Source organism: Trachypithecus francoisi, unplaced genomic scaffold (assembly GCF_009764315.1).
Source record: "Trachypithecus francoisi isolate TF-2019V2 unplaced genomic scaffold, Tfra_2.0 Lachesis_group1, whole genome shotgun sequence".
NCBI classification, from domain to species: Eukaryota; Metazoa; Chordata; class Mammalia; order Primates; family Cercopithecidae; genus Trachypithecus; species Trachypithecus francoisi.
This window is the reverse complement of record NW_022681454.1, coordinates 109873227-109888252: the sequence shown is the minus strand read 5'-3', so window position 1 is coordinate 109888252 and position 15026 is coordinate 109873227. Positions and strand designations below refer to the sequence as shown.

At 34.4% G+C, this 15026-nt stretch overlaps 1 protein-coding gene across 30 annotated transcripts in view; it reads right to left on the bottom strand.

Moving 5' to 3' along the window:
- ANK2 (ankyrin 2) overlaps positions 1 to 15026 on the bottom strand; it is a 715648-nt gene that overhangs the window by 140711 nt on the left and 559911 nt on the right. For 21 of the 30 annotated variants that reach the window (XM_033215055.1, XM_033215039.1, XM_033215046.1 and 18 more), the window contains 5 exons: positions 12682 to 12780; positions 8407 to 8592; positions 7960 to 7983; positions 5009 to 5107; positions 3390 to 3488 (listed from right to left, as the gene is read on the bottom strand). In XM_033215055.1, coding sequence (XP_033070946.1) covers positions 3390 to 3488; positions 5009 to 5107; positions 7960 to 7983; positions 8407 to 8592; positions 12682 to 12780 — 507 coding nt within the window. The remainder of the gene's footprint in view (positions 1 to 3389; positions 3489 to 5008; positions 5108 to 7959; positions 7984 to 8406; positions 8593 to 12681; positions 12781 to 15026) is intronic. The other 9 variants (XM_033215044.1, XM_033215054.1, XM_033215060.1 and 6 more) reach the window with 1 other exon arrangement.

Here is a 15026-nt window from a genome sequence, read left to right as displayed (position 1 = left end):
CTCCTGCCACCATGTGAAGAAGGATGTGTTTGTTTCAGCTTCCACCATGATTGTAAGTTTCCTGAGGCCTCCCCAGTCCTGCAGAACTGTGAGCCAATTAAATTTCTTTCCTTTATAAATTACCCAGTCTTGGGCAGTTCTTCATAGCAGCATGAGAACTAACTAATACAAACATTTTTTCCATTTTTAAATACTTTTCAAAAGGCAAAAGAAAAAGCAAAACATATTCATTTATTTTGGTAATCAAATATTATAGTTCCAGAATTGGCCTCCCAACTTCAGCACACAGTCCTTGATTTCAGTATTTACCTCCTACTTGATTTTGCCTCTGGTAAGAGGGATATAGGTCTGTTAGCTGTAGCCAGAATGAAAAGAACCCAGCAATGCTTTTAAAATCCTCCTACTTACAGATGAAGAAGTATTTCAACTTATGGGGGGAAAGTTTAGTGCTAAAAAAGTTCAGTGCAACTCTATTCACAATAGCAAAAACTAGGAACCAAGCCAAATGCCCAGCAATGATAGACTGGATAAAGAAAATGTGGCACATATACACCATGGAATACTATGCAGCCATAAAAAAAGGATGAGTTCATATCCTTTGCAGGGACATGGATGAAGCTGGAAACCATCATTCCCAGCAAACTAACACAAGAACAGAAAACCAAACACCACATGTTCTCGATCATAAGTGGGAGTTGAACAATGAGAACACATGGACACAGGGAGGGGAACATCACACAACGGGGGCTGTTGGGGGATGGGGGTAGGAGAGGGATAGCATTAGAAATACCTATTGTAGATGGTGGGTTGATGGGTGCAGCAAACCACCATGGCACATGAATACCTATGTGACAAACCTGTATGTTCTGCATATGCACCCCAGAACCTAAAGTATAATAATAATAATAATAATAATAAAGTTCAGTGCAACCATTCAATATTGTAGTAGCTAATCCTGGGGTGTGCTGGAACCAGTTCATATGAAATAAGGAGAGCCACTTTTTGCACACCTCTTCCCAATTCTACATTTAGTGATACCATGTTGCTAGCTCTAAACTGACCACTGTAGAAGTATTTATACCATGGAAACTAGCAAAGGCAATGCTACAAATCAAGGTTTTTTTTTTGTTTTGTTTTGTTTTTTAAAGAACCTATTATTAAACTTTTACAAGAAGACTGCTAACTTAATTCCTTGAACTGTTGACTTGCATCTCTGTGAGTCTAGAAACCTACTCTGTCTTGTTAACTGTTGTACCTTCAGGGTTCACAGCACCAAGTAAGAACTCAATAGTTATTTGTTTAAGGAATAAATGAATGGAATGTTTATACAATGTATACAATTAGAAAACCTATTTTATTCTTTTTAAATCCTTGAATGAAATTTAATTTATTTGCTATATCTAAGGGCTGCACTATGACAGAACTAGTATAAGAATCCATTTCTCGTCATTTCTTAGTACTATTTTTATGAAGATACACTGCGTATTTGGAGTTAGAATTTTTAATTGTATACCCAAATATATGTAAGCCACACATATTAGAGTAATTTTATTAAGTAAATATTGTTGATTAATAAGAACAAAATCAACTATCTCAATAATGAGTGAATACTCCAAAAAGCATTAATAAAAGCAATGTGCATCCCTAAGACACTGGCCAAGATAAAAATTTTTTGCATTTCCAAAATGCTTTCTTTCCAGTGGTAATCTCATAAAGGCAGTATATAGGAAGAACTTATGTTAGTAAAGTATGCTTGTAACGTAATACCTTGGTAATGTTAGGAATGATGTTAGTAATGTAGTAATGTGCAAAAGCTCATTCCTTTAAATATAAAGAACAAATAATGTGCAAAAGCTCATTCCTTTAAATATAAAGAACAAGTAAGCAAACCATGCAACGTAACGCATACTGTTCCAAATTCTGTATACTCACAGTATGCTAAGGGAAAAAGGCATGCCTACTAAGCAAAAAGTAGAAACCATATAAAACTCTGATGCAAAGACACTGGACACCACAGCAAAGATTTGACAGAATGCAAACCTCTTCAGAACTCCCATGTGTTGTGATGTAGCCACTCTGGACCAAAAGCTTTAGAGAAGTGAGATTAAGAAAGCAATGTTTCCTGAGGTCATCAAAAACCATAATTTATTGCCTGGGACTGGTTTAGATTCTGGAAGCTTACAGATGATGAAGTTTATCAAACAAAAGTATTTGCTGGCCCCTAGATTTGCAAGGAAACTAGATTTGATCCTTACTGCTGGCACTATGAAAACATGAAGTCTCAGCATTAAACAAAATGAAGTTAAATACTATGAGACATATTCCATTTATCATCTTTCATAAGCTTTTTACACCACATATTAACATAGATTTTTTCATACTACATATTAACATTTTTGTATTATAGGCACATTTGAAGTTTTGCCGAAGTCTATGATTAACAAACCTACTCCAGATAATTAATACTGAAATACTCCTTACGTGTTTAAGTAAGTAACTACATATTACATAACGTCAGTAATATTATCAAATATTATGAAGAGCTAGGTAATTTACTTGGTTTTTCAAAAAAGGTAAATATAACTAAGAGTTAATTCTCACACAACTTTATGAAGTAGGTGTGTTGTTATTAGCCTAAGTTCAGAGAAGGTAAGTAAACCGCCAAAATAATACAACTTATTAACAGTAAAAATAGGATTTGAAATCAGGCAGTTTGCCTTCATTCTGTACTTTTAACAACTGCACTCTACTGTCTATCTTGTTATCTATTTGGAGTGTATTGCAAACTTGAAATGATATTTTACCTAAGTTCAAAACAAATTAAGGACAGCACTTCTACCAAAATGATATAAATAAAGGTGTAGTATACTAACTGTATGCTTTTCTCCATAATAGCAAATCCCCTGCTCAGGTCAGTATAGCATAGCCGCTTAAGAAAAATGAATTAGGAATTGAATACTTAGAAGCCAAAGATTGTAAACATGTACTAAAATATTTTGTGTAAAAGCCACATTCTCAATCTCAATGTATGGTAATTAGTTCGGGTTCTTGATACTTATAACTACCCAAAAGAGAGTTGTGTAAGCCTAATCTTTGATCTTTGGTCCCAGAAAATCACTAAGCAAAAACTTGAAAACTATCTCATTGAGGGACCAACACTTTGCTTCTCTGGGCACTTATGAGCAAATATTAATTTCACTTTATGGTATGAACCATAATTTACATTACAACATTCACTTTAAATGTTGTATGAGATTTAAATCAATTCCAATAAAGCAATTTCCTTGAAAACACATTGCCTATGTTAATGACCTGGTGTCTCGAGGTGCCTTCTATGAGGATTGAAAGAAATAATAATGGTAGAAAATTGAAAGAACAGAGACACTCACCCTAGTTTTGGCATCGATCTGACCGCCTCGATCCAGTAAGAGTTTCACCATGTTTGTATTTCCCCTTTTGGAAGCCACATGCAGAGGAGTGATTCCATTCTATACCACAGAAAGACCAAACAAGAGCTGTTGGGTATGACAGGGCATGATGGCGATGCCTTTGTGTTAAAGGCCACAAAGGAGGCTGTGACCTATGTGGTAATTTGATCCACAATTTCTACTCTTTCTATGTCTTTGATTTTTAAGGAACAAAAATCACACAAACCACAAAACAATATAGGTAGAGAGTGAAAAATGGAATGAAATTGCATAACTAAGTTAGTCAATAACTACAAAATATGTATAGAATGTACATGTTACAGTCAAGAGACAAAGGGAACACTTTAGTGTAATAAGAACAAAAATTTAAAATCTACCTAAGATAGGGCCCTAGTGTAAAGTCTTTCTTTCTATAACATCCATGCACTTAAAGAGTCTGAAATCTTAAGTTTTATGATGCTTAGAAATAGAATACAAATATTTATATTAATATCCAATATAAAAATGATTCTTAAAAACATCTCCTTCAAGTTGGGCATGATGGCTCATGCCTGTAATTCCAGCACTTTGGGAAGTTGAGGTGGGAGGATTCCTTGAAGCCAGGAGTTCAAGACCAGCCTGGGCTACATAGTAAGACCTCATCACCACAAAAAATTTTTAAAAATTAGCCAGGCATGGTAGTATGTGCCTGTAGTCCTAGCTACTCAGGAGGCTGAGTCAGGAGGATTGCTTGAGCCCATGAGTTCAGGGCTTCAGTGAGCCATGATCGTGCCCCTGCACTACACCCTGGGCAACAGAGCCAGACCCTGTCTCTAAACAGCAATAACAACAAACAAACATCTCCTTCAGAATAATTCAGTAAGAAAAACAGCTTGAAAATAACAGAACATAGTTTCACTGCAGATGACTTCTTAGTACAAAAACATTACACATACAAATTATATTTATTTATTTTATTGGCTATCACTCATCATCATTATGGCAAGGATATGTACCTGATTTTTTTGTGTCATAATTTTTGAATATTCATATTCTGCATTAACTGTATATTAAGTATACTGATATATAACACTATTATGTAAGTGAATTCTTTCTAATAAAAGCATACCATGAAACATGTAACAATGTGACACCTTTCATGTATTTTAGTAAGACTTCATGGGAACAAATTCTCAATTCATTAAAAACAATTCCCTATCAAATTGTGTGCACCACAGTCATCATAAGACATTCTACTTATATATTTTATAGCTAACATTTTAACAGTTTATTTATTGACATGACTTATCAGGATTCACGGCATGATTGTTAAATATAACTGTTCATACTGGTCAGAATTAATGTCCTCTTTAACTATTGGAAATGATTTGTGCATGAATTTACAACATTCTTATTTTCTGCTTAAGCCAAGATGACTTCTTGTGGTTTAAAGAAAGAAAATGAAAAATCTAATATCTCCAGCACAGATCCAGGTAAGGAAAAAGAAATAAAATCTTTAAGGCAGCCATTGGTATTCCTTTTTACTTTCTTAAAGTACTTATTTACTGCTATCTAGAATGAGAAACTATTTTAATCCATACCCTGGCTGTGAAGTCCACAGCAGCTCCCCGGTTTAGAAGAAGAGTTGCCACGTTGACATTTCCATAATGTGCAGCTATGTGCAAAGGGGTAAAACCACTCTATGAAAGCAAAGATATGATAGTCAGTATAGCGCCTCACTTTTCTATGTTGCAGCCATTGTATTAGTGAAGAAAGTCACATGGTAACGGTCTACCTAACATATAAGCAATAATAAATGCTTTAGTAAGATCTTAAATCTTAACGTTATAAGGTGGTACATAAGTAAACATATAAAAAGGTAAATAAATATTCTACATTTATTGGCATAATATTCATGGCATATTTTTAATTATCTTAAATATTTATTTATGAGATTTGTTGTTTATACAAAACAATGTTTCTTAAGTTGGTCTTGCATATTAAAGAAAACCAGAATATGATTAAACAACATAAAGTTTCAGCCATAGGATTAACATATCAATGAACTTGGTTAATGTCTTTTCAGAGAAGATTCAAAACCAGTGTTTTTGTTTTACTTTTGTTTTAAAAAAGCAGTATTGGTTGGCATTATAATTTTGGAAGCATGAAAGTATGTTGAAAAATTCTTACAAAGGATGTAGAATTTGTTCCACATCATTTACACTGTCATGATATTCCTATACACTTTTACAACTGTGTAGCAAGATTATGTTGTTATCATGGTGAAATAATTAAAAAACAAAAATTAAACAATATACTTGGCATCAATAGGAATATAAAAGGAAGAAGAAAGTTCAGCTTACTCCAATTTTGAATGTTAAACAAATTTTATCAATACAATAAAATGTAATTTAACCAACCAGGTTAAATCAACTCAATGGGCATTACAGAACTGTTTACTCTCAAAATGTGTAAAAAATAAGTCTGAAAATATCAAATAAAAAAATATATTTCCTTTTCTTTCTTTTTCTGATGAAAATCTAGTTGAAAATTGTTGCCATTTTCGCAATAGAAGCATATTAACTCTTTTCTTAACAAAGTACACAAAGATCTGATAATTTTTCTTACTCTCCATAAGTTTCACTACTTAACAAAAGATTATGGGAAAAATAGAAACTGTTATTTGCTATCACATTCTGCAGACTTTGGGTTACTTGGTATCGCTCTCTTTTAGTTGAAATGAATTGTTTACTGTATTGTTTTTAAGAAATATTTTCAAAATTACAACCATTTTTTTCTATTGAGTTGATACATAGGCTTTGGTGACTTTGTTTTAAAAACACCCTAATTAAGCATTCAGATACCTTAGGTAATGAAAATTTGTGCTATTACTGTAGCAACATTAGCTACAAATAATTTCTCACTTAGAGAGAAGTAAGACACAAAATAAGAACAGTAACTATTAATCAAAATCCCACATCTATGATCAAGATATTTTTATTTCGCATTTACATCATGCCAATATTCATGTCAAAATGGAGGGGGAAATCAGCCCTCAACCTGGCTGTTATTTGATAAAATGTCAAATTTTTATATTTTAGGAAATAATTGACTAAATTTGTTTCATTTTTATCTTGATATTTCCTGTCACTCAGACATATCCTGAGTGTGTGTCTATTACTGATGTTACAATTTAGTTTCAGAAAAACATACTGAGGCTGGCTGAATCATTTTCAAAGTATTTAAATATAGTAATATCATTTGCAAAAATAAACTAACTTATTGTCTGATATATCCTCACTGATCATTCATAGTGATACCCAGGCTGTGAATCTTGGATCAGCACAAAACTGGTATCAGCCCTTCAGAGGAACTCTTCCCTGATTAACATGGAAGCAGGAGGCAGAGTTCACATTTCTACAGGATTAGACAAAGGCGTTTCTATTCTTTTTACTCTGTTGTCTTCAAGGAAATACTTATAACTCAGTAAAAATTCACCCAAACTTCTGCTTTCACAATGTTTAGAGCCAATACAGATTTCAAAAATGTATCTTAAATAATCATCAAAAAGCATCTAAGAAAGTAAAGGTATTGAAATTAGTTATTAAGGTATCAATTTGTATGGTTCTAATTGTGAACAAGTTCACCAAGCAGTTGGGCTTTCCGTTGTCTCTGACCTAGGTTCCATGCAAAGACAGGGAACAAAAGAAATAACACAAATAATTCAAGTATACTCTGTGAGAATGCTCATAAGTCCACAACCTAGTCATCAAATGAGATGATAGTCTAAGGAATCCCCTCAGCAAAACAATAATGGACCTACATAAATAGTCACTTGTTTTTGAGTATAGGTTAATTTGTGTAATACACATCAACAATGTTTGTGTTAGTGTCTCTCTGTAGCAATGGCCAAGGAGAGACTACTAAATACAGACATACACAAACACACCATACTGAGAGGCTTCTGAACTTAATGTTCTTATTGATTGGAGTGACTTATTTTGGAATGTGGAAAATACACGATTCTATGACAAGTATTTTAAGACTTAGAAGAAAAAGTAATTGGTCTGCTCTTGATATGTTCAATAATATCATTTATTATATAAACTGTGGTAAAGAAAAAGAGCATACAGAAAAAAAGGGCAACTGCAATTAGGTAAAAAGACAAAACACAGAGAAACCTCCCAAATTTTCACTTCCTAAAAACTCTAACCTGAGAATTCTCATTAAGGAAATAAAATCATATCTCTTCTTGACAATAAGTTAATAGTAAAGCTCACTCATTAAAATATACGTTAAGAAAGAGTTTCATTTCATTCTCTACTCTAATAACCTATTTAAATAGTTTTACTGATAAAATAATGCTTCTATTATATGTTACATTAAATATCTTTGAATTATCAGTTTGCCTTCATTATGAGAAAGGTTTCCAAATTAATTTCCCATTAATGGAACTTGTAATCATTAGTATGAATTAGTGAGCATTTATTCTAATTGGGCAAAAACTAAAAATAAAGACAAGGTAAATTTTGGTATAACCACAATACTGTACCTCAGTTGTCCTATTCACCATCATCTGAAGCAGTGTTGTTTGGGAGAAAGAGGGAAGATATTACACAATGCAAAATTATGGAAACAGTCAATCTGCTCACTGCAATTGGGTATACTGTTCCAACATGCCAAAATGCATTCTACTGAAAGAAGACATCCCCAAGCACTACGCTATACAGTTTTATATTTTAAATTCTATTATTTGTGACTAAAAACAGAATAAGAAAGCAGATTTCTAAAAAGCTCAACCTCATCTTTTAAAGAAAATTATCTTGCATTTAAATTTTTTAGATGGTCCCCTTCTTTCTGAAATACCTCTGAAAGTCATTTATCTCTTTTTATGACCAGAAATAATTTTGCATTATCACCATGGCCTACTTCTTTATCATCCCTCAGGAGGAGTCTGGCAGCCAAAGAATTCCTTTCCACAAATGTGTTCAGCTTTTACCTTGGATTGTACGTCAGCATTGTGGTCATTCTGAAGAAGGAGTGCGGCAGATTTGGTGTCGTCTTTCCTAGCGGCAATATGCAGAGCTGGCAGTCTCACTTTCCCTTTGGTGTCATTTTCCAAGAGGATGGCCACCGCCTGGTTGTGTCCTTGCTGGAGTGCCACAGCTAGAGGAGTAAAGCCATCCTGGTAAAATAGAAGGTAAAAATTGTCTGTTAACATCTTTAGATGCTAGAGATTTAGTTCTAAGCATGATGACTCTAATCTTTAATGATCATGATTGACAACCAAATATTACTGGGAAGATTAGAAGCAGATTATAACCAGTTATCTATCATATTATGGAATAGTTTAATCAAATGGCTTTCCTAATTTCTATTCTATACATTTTGAAAACCATCCGCATTCTTTAACAAACATACTACATACAGGATGTGCTCAAATGTATGGTTGCAATCAAAAAATAAAAGTGAGAACCAATCCTAAATAATGCCTCTGTAGGTAAAGCAGAAAAGTGGGGAGGGTAGAAAGAATGGAGACCAAGTCTGACTGGGAATCGAAGATATGGTAACCAAGACAGGGAAATAAAATATATGATTGACTATGCAGGTTACTAAATATCACTGAATGGTTATGGAAAACAGCCCCTAGGGATGGAGTTGTTTATTATCATTCAATTTTGGAAGTTTAGGGAACAATACGATCTAAAACTCTGGCAAATTAAGCTAATTTATTAATTATGCTCTTAATAGTTGAATTTTATTTTATTTTGCCCATTTAGATACAAAATTACATGTGCTAGGTAATGTAGAAAAACCTGTTTTCAATTCTAAACTTAAGAAGACAGTAAAAAACCAGTAGCATGGGAAGTGAAAAGGTAGAGAAAACTTAGTAGTAGATAATCATGCTAGAAAACTTGGAAAGCTATATTTTTCTCTCTAGAAACAAGTATTCAGTTCTTGGAAAGGTGACAAGTACATCAAAAAGTAATATATTTTAGGCTCTACTTATGTGAAAGAAAAAAAAAAACACCCTTAATCCACAAAAGTTGGAAAACAAGTCTCAAAGTTAGAAGTTTCCATTCACATAGAGAAAAAAATATGGACAATAGAATGGTAAATTGAAAGACTGCATTCTAGGCCGGGCAGGGTGGCTCACATCTGTAATCCCAGCACTTTGGGAGGACGAGGCGGGTAGATCACCTGAGGTCAGGAGTTTGAGATGAGTCTGGCCAAAATGGTGAAAAATCATCTCCTCTAAAAATACCAAAGAAAAAATTAGCTGGATGTGGTGGTGTGCACCTGTAATCCAAGCTACTTGGGAAGTTGAAGCAGGAGAATCGCTTGAGGCCAAGACTGCACTCTAGAGACAATGGTAATTTACCACAATTTAACTACTCAATTTTTTTCCAATAATAATTGTTTTAAAGTCACTGCAGACTTATGAGGAAAAAATAGTTTTCCTCAAGTGTATTGTATCATGTATGCAGTACCAGCAATAATAATTTTTTAATAATAACTGATTTTTAAACATAATACATTAACAGAATCGAAGAGTAAAAGCATGTAGTATCTTAAGATGAAAAATAGTAGCCTGAATTTAGAACTTTGTTTGGCACATATTAAATGCTCTGTGAATGAGAAAAGCACAGACTCATTATCACATACATATTTAAATGTATTATCTCCTGCAGCACTGTGATAGTTTATATTAAAAGAGTGTGAAATTAATTTTTTCTTGGCGATGAGGCATTTGCTCACAGAACAGAATGTCGTTAAAAAGTTTTTGGCCTTTAATTTTGGTAACATTTAGGAAGAAGGAAGAGCATAGAGAAATACTGTATAAAAATGGTGCTGGAGAGACTGAGAACTCTCTTCTGAGAATTTAACCTTGGATCTTCACCATGTAGATTTCACTCTAATCTGTACTGCATGGGATAAGGCTAAACATGTGGAATGATTTGTTCAAGTACCTCAACTAAAAGGAAATCCATATTAAAGTTCGGTAGCTTCATTTTTCATCACTTATTTACCAATGCTAAGTGCCATAACTATGGGAAATTTTAAAACTTTAAATATTTCTTCTCAATCATGAATTTCATTGCCACATTGAATAATCGCATAATTATTTGATTTTAAAGTGATCATAATATCTTGATTAGTTATTAATTTTTGCAAATTAGCTACCAACCAGCTCAGGGCAAGTCCCTTCTTTAGGCATATTCACACATGTTCACATAAGACTGTAGATGGTATTTAGCAATATAACACAGGATAGCAAATGGCAATCAACCATACAGCCCTGTAAAAACATTATTTTTTTTTTTTTTACAGAATGATACACTAAAAAGGAATACGTAAAGATTTGTCCATGTGTGTTTTTTGATAACCATTAGTGCAGACAATGAGAGTTTAATCAATTAAGCTTATATATTTAATAGGAAAAAAGTAATTTTAGTTATTTAAATGAGCTTCTAAAATGAAACAAATAATAGATATATAATGTGTCTAAGCTAGAATTTAAAACCTCACATGATTTATTTGCAAAAGACACATTTCTTTGTGGAATCAGAGAGGATTTTAACTTTCTGGGGATCAAAGTATAACATGGCCACTACTGATGCAATGTACATAAAAGGGTATTTTTAGAACCAAATGGGAAATGCTACAGAGGTCTAGACCAAAGGAGCCAGAAGCCATGAGACAGCTGGGAATGCCAGCAAGCTCAGTTTTCCTAAATCCTACACTAGAAACCTTAAGTCTCTTTGGTAAATAGAAGCATTCTAGAGTAAAGGTTTCATCTGGTAAATAATTCTGCTTTCAAGAAAATCAAAATCAAATAAAACAAATATAGATGTCCTTATTTTGATATATTTCTCAGAGGCCCAGATGCAAAGATGCAGACTCATATTGTTACCTGAGCTCTGCCCGAAGATATTCACATGGTACTCATGGACAGAACTAGTGTCTGAGGAAAGAAAAGGTCCCAAATCATAAAAATCACACTATATCCAAGGGGCAAGAGTACAAAATCTGTGTGTATTGAATAGAGAACTCAAAAACATTTCATACTGGGCAGTTGTGTTTTCCAGTCATAGGTAGGCAACACGGTTTCATTCATAGTATTTTCTTGGATTTTTTTTAAACTAACAAGAATAAGCTGTCAGAAAGTCGTTGCAATTGGCTCCATAAAAAGTTTTCTCCCAAAGGGACTGGAAAAGGATTTATTACATTTTAATAACCTCTCCTTCTAATGCAGCATAGAAGGGAGTTCATGTCCTAAAGACTTAATTGTCCAGAAAGGAAGCCACATTAAAAATTATCTTAAGATAGTTTCTGGGTAACAAGAATCCACCAGTCTTCTTTCACTTCAGGCCAGGAGTTTTGAAATTTTGTCAGTGGGGCTACAAAATATGAAATAGGAAAAGCCAAGCTCATATACTCTGGTTGAACGAGGTGAGGAGAGACATGTCTCAGGCGAGCTCTCTTCCTCTCCTCTTGCATGTCAACCACTCCCAACTTTCCAGTGGCCCCAAGCACAAGAGCTTCTGGAGCATCACTTGAAATCACTGCCCCAGACAGCCCTTGAACTTGCTGCTCAATCTGCCTAAGTAAAAATGAGGAAAATGCAAAGCAGTTTCTACTTACTACATGGAAAAATAAGTGCTTAGGAAAGAAAACTGATGTTCGCAAGGCCCCTGCCCACTCTCACTTATTATGTCCAGATGTCCTGGAACTCTTTAAAACTAGACTGATTTTGAACATTCTAGTCAACTGTTGCCATAATCAGTCACACAACCATGTTTCACAATTTGTGCTTCAATAAGGTACAGGGTTTTTTTTAGTGACATTCCTCATGAAACTGTGCTAACACAGATAGTTATGAATTATTTCTGATGGTAAAAATGTTGTTCCATTAAGGAATTATATTAGATCCTAACAAAGATAAAATATTGGTGAAAAGAGATGAGTAGAATTTACTGTAATTGAATTTTAGAATGGTACAAAGCTCCCAAAAGGCCAGAGGATGGGAAACTGATGGAGGCATGATTTTATGTAAGAATAAATAGACACGAATCCAAAATGAAGGCATAAACTGATGGAACTCCGTGCACAAGCCTGAGTAATTTGTTCAAAGCCACTGTTGCGATTATAATAGTAACATGAACGTTCCTAGCATATTTTAGACAAAGTAATGGAGATTATTTGCAGACTGATATAAAGAATATGGACATTAAGATCAAAGAATTCAAGACTTTAGGGCTGACAGTCTTACCTCTGTAGCAGTGCTCTGATTAGCTCCGTTTTCCAACAAATATTTCACAACATCAATGTGATTCTCTTGGGCAGCCATGTATAAAGGAGTAAAGCCATTCTGAGGACAAGAAATAAAAAAAGACATCTTCAATCATTTGTATAAGAGAGAACATGAGGAAGTAAACCTTCGACTTAGTGAAGCTATATAAAATACTTTCATAATGAAGAAATTATACACATTTTTACCATGATAAAGCTAGACAAAATTGCAGTGAACCAAGCCCCACACACAATTCCTAAAGCAATGAGGAAAAAGAGCTAAGGAAGATAGTTTCCCTCATTTCCTGTCTTCATTTCAGTACCAGAGAGTCACATTTCTCATCTGCTAACACTGTATTAAAGATGCTTAGTGGCCAGGCGCAGTGGCTCATGCCTATACCAGAACTTTGGGAGGCCAAGGCAGGTGGATCATGAGGTCAGGAGCTTGAGACCAGTCTGGACAGTGATGAAACTCCACCTCTACTAAAACCACAAAAATTTGCCGGGTATGGTGGCACATGCCTGTAATCCCAGCTACTCGGGAGGCTGAGGCAGGAGAATCACTTGAATTCGGGAAGCGGAAGTTGCAGTGAGCCAAGATCCGGCCATTGCACTCCAGCCTGGGTGACAGAGTGAGACTCTGTCTCAAAAAAAAAAAAAAAAGAAGATACCTTAGTGTCTTTAGCATATTTGGTATCTCAGTGTCTATATAATTCTATAACATATGGAATTATCACTATATATAGCCTCTTTATAAAATAACATCTATATAATATCTTCTGTATTTATCATTCATAAACAATATTTAAACAGACCATGGTTATCTTGAATATACACAGTTTAGTTAGCACCCTTAGTGAAGTAATTTACTACTCACAGCAGAATAGTCTAGGAGAGACTACAAATTTGATTGAAAATTTAAAAGTCTGTATTTCAATGTTCTGATTGAGGCAGTATGGTTTATACGGAACATCTTTATATTGCTTTTTAAAGCCATTTTGAAATTCTATCACTCATTCTCACTTTCACTTTCTCAGTTATTTAATAAAATACAGCCACTGGTGGCTAGACTATCACTGAGCTACAGTGATAAATAAGACAGACACATGCACCCTAATGGAGCACACACTACAGTAATATTATAACATTATTATAATCAGAGATTTTTAAAATTACTGAAATTGTATAACATGAGTTTTAAATCAAATTTAAATGGGAATATTTTCTTTTCATCAGAGCCTTAGGAATATGTAATGTCTCATTAAGGAAAAAACCTACAAAACCTTCTTGTGAAATAATTCATAAGCTCTCCAAACCATGTAGACCTTAAACATAGATGCTTCCTTAAACTTTCCATGCATTAACAAGAATAACTAAAAACACAGATCAGAGTTCAGAGATTTTTAAAAACTTAAGAGAAAACTTTTTTTTTTTTCTTTTGAGATGGAGTCTCGCTCTGTTGCCCAGGTTGGAGTGCAGTGGCACAATCTTGGCTCACTGCAACCTCTGCCTCCCAGGTTCAAGCAATTCTCCTGCCTCAGGCTCCCGAGTAGCTGGGACTACAGGGAGAAAACATTTTTTAAAGATCCTTTTTTGGAAATATAAATTCTTCTGTATATATCGCATAAGTGTAGAAACATTATTTAAAATGGCCAACATCCAGCAAAATATAAAGAGAGAGTATACAAGTAGACCAAGTAGAGTGATTTTAAATTAGATTATAGAAGAAACTCTTCAGGCTTCAAATGTTGGAGGAAAATTTAGAACTAAAAAAGAAATATAAGAGGAATGAATTAACAATGTTGTAGGATTCAGGAATAACTTGCTAGCTGGATAGCATATTTAAAAAAAAAACACACAGCAAGCAGGTGAAATCTTGTGTATTTTAAGAACACTGAAGAGGTGGCGGAAGGATAGAATTAGAGATTCAAAGGAAGGGAAAGCCAGTGAGGATGGTAAAAACAATGAGTGGGTGTGGAATGGGGTTCTTACATGACAAGCAAAAGGCAGGGATGAAAATAAAAGAAAAAGAACTTTTGATACAGTAAAACAATTTGCTAACATGCTTTTCTCTGACAGTCTTATAGATAGACCAAGAGAAAGGGAATCAGGCAGAGGTTGCCAGATCAGCAGGAGAAAGGAGATGTACTATGCTGAGGTCCCTGCCTGAGAAAGGACCCTGCCCTGGGTTCAGAGCTTTAGAGGGACCTCCTCTGGCTGGGCAGGGCAAAGAATCCTGAGGGCCAAGAGGACATGCTCACCACGACCCTACAGCTCCTCCATGACCAGAGTCCCTGCCTAGGTGTTTCCAAGTGTGGCTCCAAT